This window comes from Sprattus sprattus (genome assembly GCF_963457725.1).
Source record: "Sprattus sprattus genome assembly, chromosome: 16".
NCBI classification, from domain to species: domain Eukaryota; kingdom Metazoa; phylum Chordata; class Actinopteri; order Clupeiformes; family Clupeidae; genus Sprattus; species Sprattus sprattus.
In genome coordinates, this window is record NC_137914.1 from 16,076,084 (window position 1) to 16,091,083 (window position 15,000).

The 15,000-nt window shown below is 47.9% G+C and overlaps 1 protein-coding gene across 1 annotated transcript in view; it reads left to right on the forward strand.

The window, feature by feature from the left end:
- bsna (bassoon presynaptic cytomatrix protein a) overlaps nt 1-15,000 on the forward strand; it is a gene marked incomplete at both ends in the record, with an annotated part of 87,846 nt that overhangs the window by 68,012 nt on the left and 4,834 nt on the right. The window contains 3 exons of the mRNA XM_080853813.1: nt 3,438-3,917; nt 4,647-11,312; nt 12,649-15,000. The exon at nt 12,649-15,000 is cut by the window's right edge and continues 28 nt beyond it. Of these exons, the coding sequence (XP_080709939.1) occupies nt 3,438-3,917; nt 4,647-11,312; nt 12,649-15,000 (9,498 nt within the window). The remainder of the gene's footprint in view (nt 1-3,437; nt 3,918-4,646; nt 11,313-12,648) is intronic.

Below are 15,000 nucleotides of genomic sequence, written 5' to 3' on the forward strand. Positions count from 1 at the left end.
GTGTGTGTGTGTTTGTGTGTATGTGTGTGTGTGTGTGTGTGTGTGTGTGTGTGTGTGTGTGTGTGTGTGTGTGTGTGTGTCTGTGTGAGAGAGAGAGAGAGAGAGAGAGAGAGAGAGAGAGGAGAGAGAGATTGAGAGAGTGGAGGTGTTGACTTACAAGTGAGAGACAAAATTAGTCAGTTCCAGTTCCAGCTTCACACCTCTCTTGGACTGCCTGCCTCTCTCTCTCTCTCTCTCTCTCTCTCTCTCTCTTGGACGCACAAAGTGAAAAGAAGCTTTTTCAATTAAATGCAGGTGTCTGGTAATATGATTAATCTACCGTTCATCGCAAGTATTGCTAGCTGATCTGTACCTAAACATATCAAGGCATCTCTTAGTAAACAGTGTTCTGGAACTTAAAGGCTAAAGCTAAAGGGATGACAAGTGATACCGGAAAAGATGTTCAATCCCCTGGAGGTAGAGCACACTCACTACTTCCCTTCTTCTCCATTAGGGCTCAGACGACTTACTATCTGTAACCTGGTGTGAACATTACACACAAGTTACATGTCATCATCAAATGTTAGACACTGAACAAATAAAAACAGAAAATGCATACAGTATATCCACCATATCAGCAGGAAAGGGTAAATATCGGTCCAATGATCCTACCTGTATAACACTTTTGACTCTTGGTCAGTCCTTATATTTGTAGGATCTTAAAGGTTTCTTCAGTTTTTATTGTCTGTTATGACTGCAGAATATGATGAGAATGACTGAGAATATGTTTACCCTTGCTGTCAGCAATTAGATGAGTTTCTTGCTGGAACATAGGCTGAGGCTCAGTTGTCCAGAAGTGCAAATATTATAGTTAAAAGTTAAAACCTGGTATAGAGTCTTAAAATGATGGAAGCATAATGGTGCCATAGGAATGAACTGGATGCACCACAAACATGCTCCTGAATGTCCTCAAACTGTGCTCCTCTGCATTCCAATGCACCTGCTAGTCAATCTGCAGGATGCCAAAACTGCTCAAAGCATCTTATGCAAAACCTATTAAATTGCAAAGGGCATCAAGCCATCATCATCACTGAGGATAGCTGCTCTGCTTTTCTCCAAACAGCTCTCATTTTCCCCAGGAGAAACGATAGCGCTCTCAGCCCAGATTATTGTAATAGGCTGGCGAGTTTGTGGCCGTCGGACAGCTGGTGTTTCATTGTCATGCAGTGAAGGCATAGCCAATCCTTGTTCATTTTTACCCCCAACTGTGCTGTAACATATATTATTGCACAACAGGTCTTGAGGTATCAAATTCATTTTGGATGGACACTAAACATACCAAAGCAGTCTGAGTTTCCCTCATGAGGTCGCTTAAAATTAGTCAGGCCTGACATGTTTTTGCAACACAGGTCCAGTAAGTGCTCAAACCTATACCCTGTCACTTCACATATCGTGTCATATCATGTATATGGTGTGGTCATGTGTTCACTAAAGGAGAGAAATTCACGCTTATTTAAAAAGCTAATACTAATAGCAAATATAGTAGTGTCTGATGCAAAGTGTGTGGGGGTCTGTCCTTTTTAGTTTTCGTGTATTAGCAGTTCAGTCATGAGCGTGGCCGTCGTGTTTGAAAATCAAATCTAATTTCAAGATTGTGATAGAGCATTAATGATTATCCCGGCAAAGCACTTTAGACACAGAAAGGCTTTTATCTGCTTGTGTCACAAGTTTGACTGTTCTCTCCCTACTAAGAGCTAGAAACAGCCGGGAAAACTTTTTTCCATTAATTGAAACGTTTATCTGATCAGGGCTGCTAATTCCTCTGACTCAATCTCCATGACTGGAAACATTTTCATATGATGTCAACAGGCATGGTTGGGTCAAAATAATGCAAAATGTAACTGTAAACCTTCAGCATATACAATATGCAGTTAAATAATTTTTTCCGCATAGAACTTAAATAACTTTTTCCGCATTGAACTTAAATAACTCAAGTTGTCTTTTACCAACCTATGGGGGGACATTTCCATGTTTGCCAGTTGAACTTTATCTTTTTAGCTTTAACTTTTCATGGCTTCTTTGTCAAAGAAAAACATATGCAATTTTCAAAAATACATATTAATTATATAACTTTGCAGTTGTCCTGCAAAGATCCCATTTCTATTTTTATTTTACATAAATATGTATAAAATGGAAGGGTCACCCATGCCTTAAACTGGCTTTTTTCATGTTTTACTTCTTTCAATCTCTGGCTTAGTAGTCTGACCTCACGGTGAGAGAGAGAGAGGGTGTGATAAATTATTTATTTGGAGCCTTTGCTTTTTATGACAGGTTCCCTCACTGTTGCCTGCCACCTGGTGTATCTGAGGCTCAGAGAATGGAACATTAGCACAGAAATGGCACGTGATCTTAATGGCTAGCTTTACATTACAGTACTGCACATTTGTCTCTCTCTCACACACACACTCACACTCTCTCTCTCCCCTTTTTAATATTCTGCTCTTTTCTTATTTCACATCTTTTCCATTTTACACTCATGTATATTGGCACAAAGTAAAAAGGGTCAGTCCCTGACCAACGGACGTTTGAGTCATTCTTAGTCATACTCCTGACATTAGCTGTAGCGACATTAAGCTCCATCATGGAATTGGATTGCAAACTGTACTTAGAGCCAATTTGCTGAGCAGTCACATACTCTGCAGTCCATTGCTCTCGTGTGATTGAGGTATTTCTGGAAGGTGGGATGGACACAGTGTCAGTTATCCGAAGTGTCCCGTTGATGGTGAGGTTAAATGGTTATGAAAGGTGGCTGTTGGACAATATTAGGCCTTATGGGTGTAAGGAGCTTATGGCGTGTGGGTGGCACGGAAGTGCAGGTCCTGTACATGCAGATGCCCCAGATATGTGCTGTGTAATTCCCGGCTGCTGGCTCTTCAGCCGAGAGAGGCTTTCCCTTGGCTGTGAAAACCAACAACCTTATCTCAGGGAATCCATCCTGTCACTATTTCTGCTGCTCATCTCACCCCTCTGCCTCAACCAATCTTTCTACCCACCTTTTTCCACCCCTCCCCAACCCAATCAATATTTCTCTCTGTCACCTTTTACACTCCAAGGGGGTTATGTTTCATTCACTTGGGATTGAGATTTTGCTTCACTTGAAAATCATGTGGACATATGAACTTGCTGTTTTGACTTCCAAAATATAATGAGACAAGTAATTACGACTCAGTGACTCGACCTCAGATTTGACATCCTATATTACATTACATACAAGTGAAAGGAGCAAATATACTGTGTTACAGTAATTATGACCAAGCAGATCATAATGCAGACATCACAACATGCCAAGCGTTTAGCCTCTGATGAAATTCAGTTAGCATATGATGTAGATTGTTTCTGCCAGGCTATTTATTAAGTTAACCGTTGCCTTACAATCCTCTCCTGGTTTTCTTTTGCAGAAAAAAGAATGGCTCTGCCTGAATTGTCAAACCCAGAGGCTAATGTCGGGTGGGCTCGGAGACATGCCTCTTCCTGTTCCCCAGCCGTCTCCCAAGCACCAACCAATGGGATCTCCTCGACATCAAGCGCCGGCCAGTCAGCAGCCAGCTCAGCAGCCACCCTCTCAGAAAGTGTCCAATCAGCAGCAAGAGGGGCAGAAGGCAATGCAATCACAGCAAAAAGCTCCCTTGGCACAGGGGAGCGGTCCCTTCGCTCCGACGGCTGCTAAGGCACCAGGGGATGGAAAAGCCCCTTTTCAGCCAACTCCTGGCCAGACCACTACCCCAAGCGAAACACAAAAACAGCAAAAGAATTTGGAGAAGGATAAAACCACCTCCAAAACAGAGAAGGAGCTAGAGACCAAGGACACTAAGCCTACTCCAACTATTACCCCAGCTAAAGATGAGAAGAGGGAATTTCAAAAGTCAAGATATTATGAGGTAAGACATTATTAGATCACAATTGCTTCTTGCCTGAAAAGAACGGACAAAAAAAAAAGATTATTATAGATGAGGACGTATATATCTTCAATGTGAGTGGCATATGTCTATTGACAAATGTTTCTATATATACAAATATACAAATGTACTGATTTTTTTTTTCATTAAGATTTTAGAAAATAATGTATCTAATGTATCTTAACTAAATGAAAACTCACGAGTTCACCCACTGGATATTAACACAATTTCACTTAAAATCTAAATTATTCCCTAGTTGAAAATAATAACTGTTTATGTTAACACCCTGCTGTACCTAGTCTGGTTTCAGTTGGTGACCTGTTCAGTTTATGCTCAGTAAAACAGTGCTGAGGTAGCTGAGGTAGTGATAGATTTACACTTAGAGAGAGGAGGAAAGCGGTGGAGAGAGATGGAGGGCAGTGAAAAAAGACAGTAATGTCTTTTTTGCCGCCTCATTTCTTTTCAGCTGTCGGTCTTTGAGACAGAGAGCAGGAGTTGCATGAATATGCAGAGCAATCATGGCTGGTGTGGTATATGCAAACACTTAAATGAGCTTCACTAACTCTGAACACTATAACTTTGTCCATCTAGAGTGTATAAATGATAAATAAATATATTCATAGAATGCATTGAGCATAGGAATGGTAAGCCGTCTCTCACTTTGCAAGTCTAATCGAGGTGGTGTCACGTTTTCTTTTTTTTATTTCTCAGGAGGCGAGCAAAACAAACAGCACCCATGACCTATCCAGGAGTCCCCAGAGCCTGAGTGACACTGGCTACTCCTCAGACGGCATCTCGAGCTCCCACAGCGAGATTATCGGCCTTATCCAGGAGGAGGAGATGAAGCTGAGTGAGAGGGGCCTGAGTGGCCTCCACACTCCCCCCAGCCCCTCCGAGATCACCAAGCTGGAAAGCTCTATGAGACCACTGCTGGAGTCCAAGGTGAAAGACCAGGAGAAGGATAGGGAGCATGAACGTGGCAGAGGTCGACATCACTCCCGAGACGCAGATGACCGAAAGCACCGGCCCCACTCGTTATCAGTCAGCCCAGAGGCCTACGACTCCGACGAGGAGCTGGAGGACATACTGGAGGAAGAGGAGGATCTGACGGACTGGGAGGCCAAGCGAGAGCTTCGTGCTATGGCTGCCGCAGGAGAGGACAGTGGTCACAAAAAGAAAGCAGATGCTCCTGAGATGACCGATGAGGAGTATATGAGGAGGCAGATTATGGAGATGAGTGCAGATGAGGATAATGAAGAGGAGGAGGAAATGGAAGAGGAGGAAGAGGAAGATGAGGGGTATGGATACCAAAAGTCAAAAAAGACACACAAGCACATCAGCGAATCAGGGAAAGAGAAACGGCGCCTCACACACCACTCCAGCAGCTTTGAGGAAGAAACCAAATCCAGTGAAGTGAATAAAGGCTATGCTGAGGAGGGAGAAGAGGACTTGATGGCCTCACAAGGAGGACTGCGCAGATTTAAAACCATAGAGTTAAACAATACAAATAGTTACAACAGCAATGAGAATGACCTTAGCCTGGACAGGGAACCTGAGCTTGAGATGGAGAGCCTCACAGGCTCCCCAGAGGAACGATCAAGGGGGGAGTACTCCTCCACTTTACCACCAACGTCATCCAGCTACACCTCTGGCACCTCACCCACTTCCATCTCCTCGATGGAGGACGACAGCGACAGCAGCCCCAGCCGTAGGCAGAGGCTTGAGGAGGCCAAACAGCAAAGGAAGGCCAGGCACCGCTCCCATGGCCCACTGCTGCCCACCATAGAGGACTCTTCAGAGGAGGATGAGTTGAGAGAGGAGGAAGAGCTTCTGAGGGAGCAGGAGAAAATGAGGGATTTAGAGCAGCAGAGGATACGCAGCACGGCCCGAAAGACCAAACGAGACAAGGAGGAATTGAGAGCTCAGAGGCGGAGGGAGAGGTCCAAGACTCCTCCCAGTAACCTGTCTCCCATTGAAGACGCCTCCCCCACGGAGGAGCTGAGACAGGCTGCTGAAATGGAGGAATTGCACCGATCCTCCTGCTCAGAGTACTCTCCCTCCATTGACTCGGAGGCTGAGGGCTATGAGGTATCATCTAAGCTCTACAAGTCAGGCAGTGAGTACAACCTGCCGACTTTCATGTCTCTATACTCTCCCACTGAAAAGCCTGAAATGACCTCCTCTACAACAACCACGACTACCTCGTCGAGTGGCAAGCATCTGAAGAGTGCCGAAGAGGTCTATGAAGAAATGATGAGGAAAGCAGAGATGTTGCAGAAGCAACAAAAGCAGCAGCAACAGCAACAGCCTCGCTCAGGGCAGCAGTACAACACAAGCGCCTTTCAACAGGAGGGAATAAGGAACGGGCAGCAGTATGAGGATGAATTTGAATATGTCGATCAAGATGAAACTGAGTATGACAATGAGGAAAGTGGGGATATCTATGAAGAGATTCGTCAGACCTCCCAAACCATCACAAAAGAGTTGGATGAACAAGGGGATATAGATGGGTCCTATCCTGACAAGCACCTCCTAGATACAGGCTCGGCTTTTGCAAAGCTGCTGGAGCAAAGTAATGCCCTGCTGACTCCAGGCACTAGCCCCACTCAACTCCAGGCCCCTGTCTCATTCGCTGAAACTGGAAGGGGCATTCCTGATGTACGTGTGACTCAGCACTATTCAAAAGATGCTCAGAAAGACAGACTCAGAAGTCAAGCTGGTAAAAATGGCATAACTCCTGTAGCTGCTGCCACTACCATAGCAGCTTATGGTGTGTATGCTAGAGACGCTGTAACAGTCTCCCAGACCAGTGTCAGTCAAACAGTGACCTCAACACAGTCTAATCTGTACGGCCGCCAAACTGGCAGCACTGCCACAACTACTACTACTGTCTCAAATGTCTCCAGCAAAATAGCAGAGATCACTCAGGCATACAGTCAAAGAGATAGCTCAGGAAGGAGGGTGGCTGAGAGCAGAGGAGTACAAGTTAGAGACAGTTCAACCTCATCTGAAACCATAATTGAGCCTCGCGCAACCAAAGTTTACTCTTATTACAAAAGTACAAGTCCTCCCCTCTCCCCAACTACATCACCAATACACAGCCCAAGCCACCACAGTAGAAGGACAGCAGAATTTTCAACCCAGACATTCAGTCCCTCCATGCCTACACAAGCAGGGGGTTCCCCTTCCTCTCCCCGTCTTTTCAGACAACAGAGCTCCCAGGAGGCTTCTGGTATGGAGTATGATCCCACAAGTCCTTCTAGGCCAGCAACTGTCAACACTGCCACTTCTCCTCTTTCGTCACCCACAAGGTTTAGTCGTCAGTCCACTTTTGATGCCTATTCACCACCCGTGAGCCCCCCAGACACACCCCCTCATCACCAGGCACCTTCCCATTCTGGAGGCTTCTATAGGACCCACCGTGTTGAGAAAGTCAGTGTTGGCACCAGCATGGTCACATCAGCAAGCACATACACTCATGGGTCTATGTCTATGGAAAACATATCCCTCTGCAGAATATCTACAGTTCCTGGCACCTCCAGAGTGGAACAAGGTCACATGGTTCATGGTGGGAGCGTGGTAGACCTAAGGGCCCCATTAAGGTCAGCTCCAGTTATCATGACAGACCAGGGGATGGACTTAACCTCATTGGCCACAGACTCACGCAGGTACTCAGGCAGCTCAGAGGGCAGCCCTATTCGGCACTCCACAATTTTCCAGCCTCTGATTATGAACCTTAATGCTCAGGAGCACCCACATGTTATGGCTTCAACACCCACAACTGTGAGTGTCACTGTGGCAGCATCTATGTTCATTTCCCAGCACCATCAACCTGTAATTTATGGAGATCCCCTCCAGAACAGAGTGGATCTGGGTCAGGGTATGGTAGCTGTGTGCCTGGCCCAAACAAAGCCGGCTCAGATCGACCCTACAATTCCAAAGATTGATGCAAAGCTTGAGGACTTGAGCATTCAGCAGGAGCAGCTACGCATGCAGCAGCAAAAGCTCCAACAGCAGCAGCAGCAACTGGAACAACAGCTTCAGCAGCACCACCAATTACAGCACCATCAGCAATCTACTTCCTTTGCAAGATTTAACCTGAGCAATCAGCCCCCATTGCTTAAGAAAGACCTGATGGTAAGCCAAACCAACAGTGCCCAACCTATTGTCAGTTCCATATCACCTGGTGTTGCACCTGAGATGTACAGTACTGGAGCTCCCCTTGAGATGCAAACTGCACCTGGTGTAGTAAACCTGGCCACTGCTAAGCCTCATGCAGTGATGGTGCAGATGGATGGTACCGCACAAGGAGCTCCATTTTCCCAACTCGTTAAGCCAGAAGAGGGTCAGGGTATTGTGGATCTTACCGGGCAGATTAAACCAGAGAACCAGGTAGCCTGCTGTGATGTGGTTTACAATTTACCCTTTGGTGGCAGTTGTGTTGGAGGTCCGTTCTCACAAAAGCCAAGTGCAGAGGAAGCACCTGGTGTCAATGAGCCCCCACGTCCACCATCTGCACCTCCACAACTTTACCAACAAATTGAGATGGGTGTGGAGGCCCAACCTTATCAGGATATATCTATGAAATCCTATACACTGCCCTTCCCTGGTCGGCTACAACCGTCTATGTCCGACACTAACCTAGCTGATTTAGGACTATCCTCCTTCCATTCAAAGGTCGATCCACACCTTCAAGCATCTGGAGAGAACGCTGTGGACCTCAGTGCAATGAAAGATCAGATGGGCATTGGACTCCAGTATGGTTCTTACACTGATTTACGACACCAAGGGGATGTGACAGTAGCTCCTCTACCTATAAGAAGGTACAATTCTCTATCCAACATTAGCGCAGACTATGGATACTCTGCCCGTGACCTTCGTGATTTCCAGGAGTCTAATCTTGCTCAATATAGTGCAACTACTGCTAGGGAGATAAGCGCAATGTGTGCTGCCCTGAACTCAATTGACCGCTATGCCAGCAACCCTGAACTTGCAGCACAATTTGGTGCTGGAAGGGGAAGTGTTCCGCCAGGTAGAATAAGTCTGCCACAAGGCCTGGCAGCCCTCAGGCCTAATCTAATGTATAGTCCAGATGGAAAGCCTATCTCTCACAGTCAAGCATTAACCAATCTCATTAATGCCAGGCAAGCAAGTCTTCGAGCCCTGTACCCATCTGCCATAAGATCTGCAGATGGTATGACTTTCTCCACTATCAATGCTCCCATTGCCTCCACTTTGCCAATCACAACACAGCCATCCTCTGTGCTAAGGCCAATGCTAAGAGGTGTTTACAGGCCATATCCCCCACCAAACATGATGCCAGTGCCTCTGGCCAGCCTCACTAGAATGCCTGTGATGACTCCTAGGATACCCATGTCAGGACAGGGCCAATTCCGTTTCCCAGCACCTAGCCAGTTCCCAGCAACAACCGCCGCTTCTGTCTTTGAGCCACCTCAAATGACCACTGTTCAAGATGCTCCCATGTACCTTGGGAAATCTCCTGTAGGTTCTGCTGTACCCGGGACTGTCACTGCACCCATATCATCTGGTGCACCAGCGCAAGGCACCCAGCCCACATCTGTGCCAGGCCTAACGCCCGTTGTAGTGCCAACAAACCAACCACAAGAGCAGCCTATGAATCTGACACAGCCCCACCACCACACTCAGACAGGGCAAGGGCAAGCCCCCAGTCAGCCTCAAGCACCAACCCAACCTCAGCCTCCCATGGCTCATGCCTACCCACCAACTCATGGTCAGCCACTTAGTCAACATCAGTCTCAGCCAGCTCCAGCAATCTCAGCTGCTGCCTCCACCCTCACTGCTCAACCTGCAACAACCCCCAGTGCAGCAAAGGACCCAGAAGAAGAGAGACTTCAGCGACAACAGGAGCATTTGCTGCAGCTTGAGAGAGAGTGTGTGGAGCTGGAGAAGCTACGTCAGCTTCGTCTGCAAGAGGAACTTGAAAGAGAGCGTGTTGAATTGCAACGGCAGCGTGATAAAGAGCAGATACTGGTCCAGCAAGAGATCCAAGACCTGCAGTCAATCAAGCATCAGGTCTTGCAGCAGCAGCAATCTGAGAGAGAAAACCAGCTTGTCATGCAGAGGGAGCAGCTTTCCCAGCAGAAAGCACAGCTTGACCAGATACAGTCTTTACAGCATCAACTGCAGCAGCAGCTTGAAGAACAAAAGAGACAGAAAACAGCTGCTGTAGCAGCTGCGGCTTCAGCCAGTGTTGTTTGCGACCAAACAGGCAGAATTATTCAGCAACACGAATTGGTCCCAAACATGCAATATGATACTCAGATGGCTTCCAGGTCCCTGCCCAACTCTGCATCAGAGATGTGTTTACGTGAGGAGCATGAAACCAGAGCTATGAGGAAGCAGAGGTCCATGCCTCGTCTCCAGGAAGGAAGTGGAGGAGAGACAGTGCTGTTCCCCTCGACACGAAGAATTGTGGACAGCAGTGTGCAGACAGATGAGGAAGATGGTGAGGAGAGGTACCTTATGTCCAGAAGAAGACGTACCAGACGTAGTGTTGACTGCAGTGTCCAGACAGATGATGATGAGGACAAGGCAGAGTGGGAGCAACCGGTCAGGCGCCGGAGGTCCCGCCATTCCCGCCACTCCGAATCTGGGGCTGATGCCAAGAATGACTCCACGACCACCACCACCTCTGCAGCTGCCAAGGTGACCTCGTCCAGCATAGCCATTCAAACCATCCGAGACGGTTCTTGTCAAACAGAGACAGAACAGCTGGGAAGAGTCTCCCCTGCCATTCAGGTGACCGTGCCTGACCCAAATAGAGTTGAGATTGTCCATTACATCTCCGGTCCCGAGAGGACACAGAAGGGACAAAGCTTAGCTTGCCAAACAGACACTGAGGCCCAGTCACAGGGAGTGGTCGTCCCACAGATTAGCGTGGCCACTACCATTAGCCCCTACTCCACTAGTGTCCAACTTGTTGGTTCGTCAGATCCTCTCTCTTCTCGTCAGCAGGCAGCCAAGTTTGAGAGGCGAAGGCCAGACCCATTAGAGATCAGCTACCAGCAGAACCATCTGCACAATGAATCTCTGTCCAACCTGATCCGGCAGCCACCCAAGTCTCCTCAGGTCCTGTATTCGCCGGTATCCCCACTGGCTTCTCCTCATCGTCTAATTGAGACATCATTCGCATCCAGTGAAAGGCTGAATAAGGCCCACGTCACTCCACAGCAGAAATCCTATACCGCAGAGTCACCCCAGAGGCACTCCACTCTGCCTCGACCAATGAAGAATGTCCAGAGGTCTATGTCAGACCCCAAACCTCTCAGTCCAACCACAGAAGACCATGCGAAGGCCAGGTTATCCCTCTATCATCAACAGGCACTCCAGAGTCAGGTAGGCACTACAGTTATTTTTCTAACAATAGCATATAGTGTTCATCCAGTAATGTTTTCAGTGTGAAACAACAATAAATATTATAATTTGAGTAATTCAGTATAATCTGCAATATAACTAGAAAAGCTGCAGCTGTGCTTCCTGTAAGAAATGGGGGTGTTTTGTCTCTAGCGTGATATTTGATGAGTAACATATAAATGCACTGTATAGGCCAATAGATGACATTGTTTATGATGCAATTTACTATTTGAGCTGCTGATAGTCAGATACCTAAATGTCTGTTTTATCATCTGCGGTTGTTTGTGTGCTTAACTTTATTGACCAAACTATTATTAACTGTTTCACTAAAATACCCTTGTACCCTGATTCTTGCGTCTGCCAGCTCTACTGTCTAATAGTCACCCAGTTTTCCTTTTGTAAGATTTAATATTCTGCCCCAGCTTTCCACTATGGTTGTGATTAACAGTTTAAGTCTCTCCCTAGTGGAAACAGACATTTAATCAAAATTAAGAAATTATTAATTAATTCCTTTTGGAGTCTTTAAAATGTGTAGACATGTTGTTGCCTGTTGAACTAAAACTAGGGGAAATGTAGTTTTTGTGACATTTGAATATTCTCAAAAGATTAATCTTATTGACGAATTGGCACAAAAAATGTACCACCTACTTAACTTGATTGCCGATGTGCATGCCTTTCTTACTTCCATTATGCGATAATCACACTCTGCAGGAAAGATTTCTTTTGTAGCACTGGCATCTTTTGGGCTGCAGTCGTTATCCAGCCAGCAGAAATGTCCTGTGGAGCATATCAGGCAGAGCAAATGCTTGACTCTGTTTGAAATAAATCAATTAAAACTAAGGTTCAGAGACAGAATGGTGGTAAGAGGGCTCACAGTCCATGTCACTTACAAAAAGAGCCATTATCCACAGGTATTGGGAATTATAGCACCATGTCACGTAAGGAATTTGTTGATGGGTTATTGTTTCTTAAAATGTATTACATACGTGACCTGACATTTACTTTTTCAAAATTAAATTATGATTTCTACGCTTTAAACAGATGTAAAACATATTTGTTTCTATGGCTATACACTATAGTACATTTTAGTGGTATTCAGTTGAAATCGTTCTACTTGTAGACTTGTTAGTACTGTATGTCTGTCTATTCTATTTACATTCAAAATGACTGACAGTAGGACATATATAATTGCTGTGTGCTGTTGAACTGCTGTAGCTGTCCATCATGATCTGCCAGACTGAACTTCTGTTTTCTGATGCACTGTTTGCATGCTGTGCTGACCCCACCTCCATTCTCCCTGGCCTTTGTGACCCTGCAGCTGGCTGCCCTGCAGCAGAGCTCCCTCCTGAGGAAGGTGAAGCGGACCCTGCCCAGCCCCCCGCCCGACGAGACCCAGCTGTCGATGGTCACCCCTGCCCTCCCCCAGATGTATATGCCCTCAGTGCCCTCCCTTAAGGCTGGCACTCGCCCTGGCCTGTTAGCCAAGGCCAGCCTGCTGAAGGACCTGACCCACGAGCTGAAGGCAGTGGAGCAGGAGTCCACCAAGCTCCGCAAGCAGCAGGCGGAGCTGGAGGAGGAGGAGAAGGAGATTGACGCCAAGCTCCGCTACCTGGAGCAGGGGATCCATTCACGCAAAGAGACTCTGGTAAAAGAGAGAGAGAGGCGGGATGTGGCGTATCTGCGCTGCATGGGTGATGCACGAGACTACATGTCAGACTCTGAGCTCAACAACCTGCGGTTGGCGGCAGCTGTGGCATCTTATGAGAGAGAAGGCCTGCTGACAAGACCCAGCACAGCACCCCTCAGCCAGTTCTCCAGTGAGCTGAGTACCGCCGCCCAGTACCCCCCCACTTCATCATTTGTCTCCTACCAGTTCCCCCAGAGCCAGCCAGCTCCCGCTCCACAGGCACCAACCCCTTTCCAAACCACTGGATTCAACCAGCCTCCCTATCCTACTGTCTCCCAGGCCCAGGCTCTCCCTCAGCCTACCCCTCTGCAGACCCATCATCCTCTCCCATCATACCAGCCTCCAGGGACCTTCCCCTCCCAAACCTATCCACCAGGCCAACCACCTTATCCAACTGAACACAGTGTGCAACCTCCAACCCAGCCAGGACATCCCGGGTTCCAGCCTCCACCTCCTGGTGGTATAACTCCTTACCCATCCCACACTACGCCATACCCGAGCCAGGCACCACCCTACCCAGTCAGCCAGGCGAGCACTTACCAACCTCAGGCCGACATTCTCACTGTGCATCAGAGGCCCCGACAGACCTCATTGGCTGATTTGGAGCACAAGATGCCCACTAATTATGAAGTCATTAGCAACCCGACAGTTGTAGTGACAACCACCGCCCAAGACACTACCTACTCCCAGATGGGTATGGCCCCCTCTTATGGACAGTACGCAACAACCATTGCAAGCAGTTATGGGCCATATTCCACTTCAGTTCCCAGCACTTATGGAAGCTACCCAACGACCACAGCAAGCTCCTATGGGCAGTACACTACAACTGTGGCTGGCACTTATGGCCAGTACACAACAACTATCGCAAATACTTATGGCTACACCACAACAACAGCCAGTTCCTATGGACAGTACACAAATACAATGGCTAATTCGTATGGCCAGATGTCTGACCGTCAACATGCAGTCGACAGCACTTCCACCTATGCCAGTGATGGTCTGTATGGCTCCTCCAACCTGGACCAAAACGGTCCTAAGAGCTATTTAGTGATTGACGACATCAGTGAGCTGACAAAGGAGGGCATGGGCACAACCGCTGACCCGCACCGCAGTGAGGGCCATGGGCGCTATGGGGGCGACGCCGTCCACACACGAGGGGGGAGCTCCTACGGCCGACCAGAGGACGAGCAGCAGGAAGACCTGTACGACCATCAACATGGCAGGGGTAAGAGCACCGGCAGCTACCATCCGCGAGGGGCAGATATGTACGGCCGGGTAGTGGGCAGCAGTAGCATGGGTGGGGGATCGTCCTATTACTATGACGACTACAAGCACTCGTCTATGCCAAGTTCACGTGCAGCCCAGAGGCACACTTCCAAGAGCTTGGCTCCAGCTGTAATGTCCACCAAGAGGAGCAAGCATCGAAAGCAAGGCATGGAGCAGAAGATCTCCAAATTCTCACCCATCGAGGAGGCCCGCGACGTGGAAGCTGACCTAGCCTCCTACACCATGAGCACCGCTACAACCAGTGGCTACGGTACAGGCTCCCGGTCGAGAAAGCTCCAGGATGACTTCGGTTACCAGCTGCGCAAGGGCATCTATGACCCTCAGAGGGGCTACTACGAGGAAGACGAGCGACTGTACAGCCAGGGCAGGTCCCGGTCCACCGGTTATGTAATGGACAAGGTCCCAACCAAGGACTCAGGCTATCGGAGCAGATCGTATGAGCGGGACTACTATGAGCGGTCAAACCGGAGTGGCTACAACCGTAGTGGGCGTCCCACCTTACGCTCGCAGTACTCTGAGGAGGAGAGTCCACTCAGTCCTACGGGGAAACCCATGGGCGTTGGACGAGGCTATCTGGGGCCAGATCCTTACAATCCATATGGCTCCAGCCACTCCCTGCCAGACGTGCAGGACCACATAAGAGACTTGCCCAGGACGCACGTCTACAAATCTGATGATATGTACATTATAGACGAT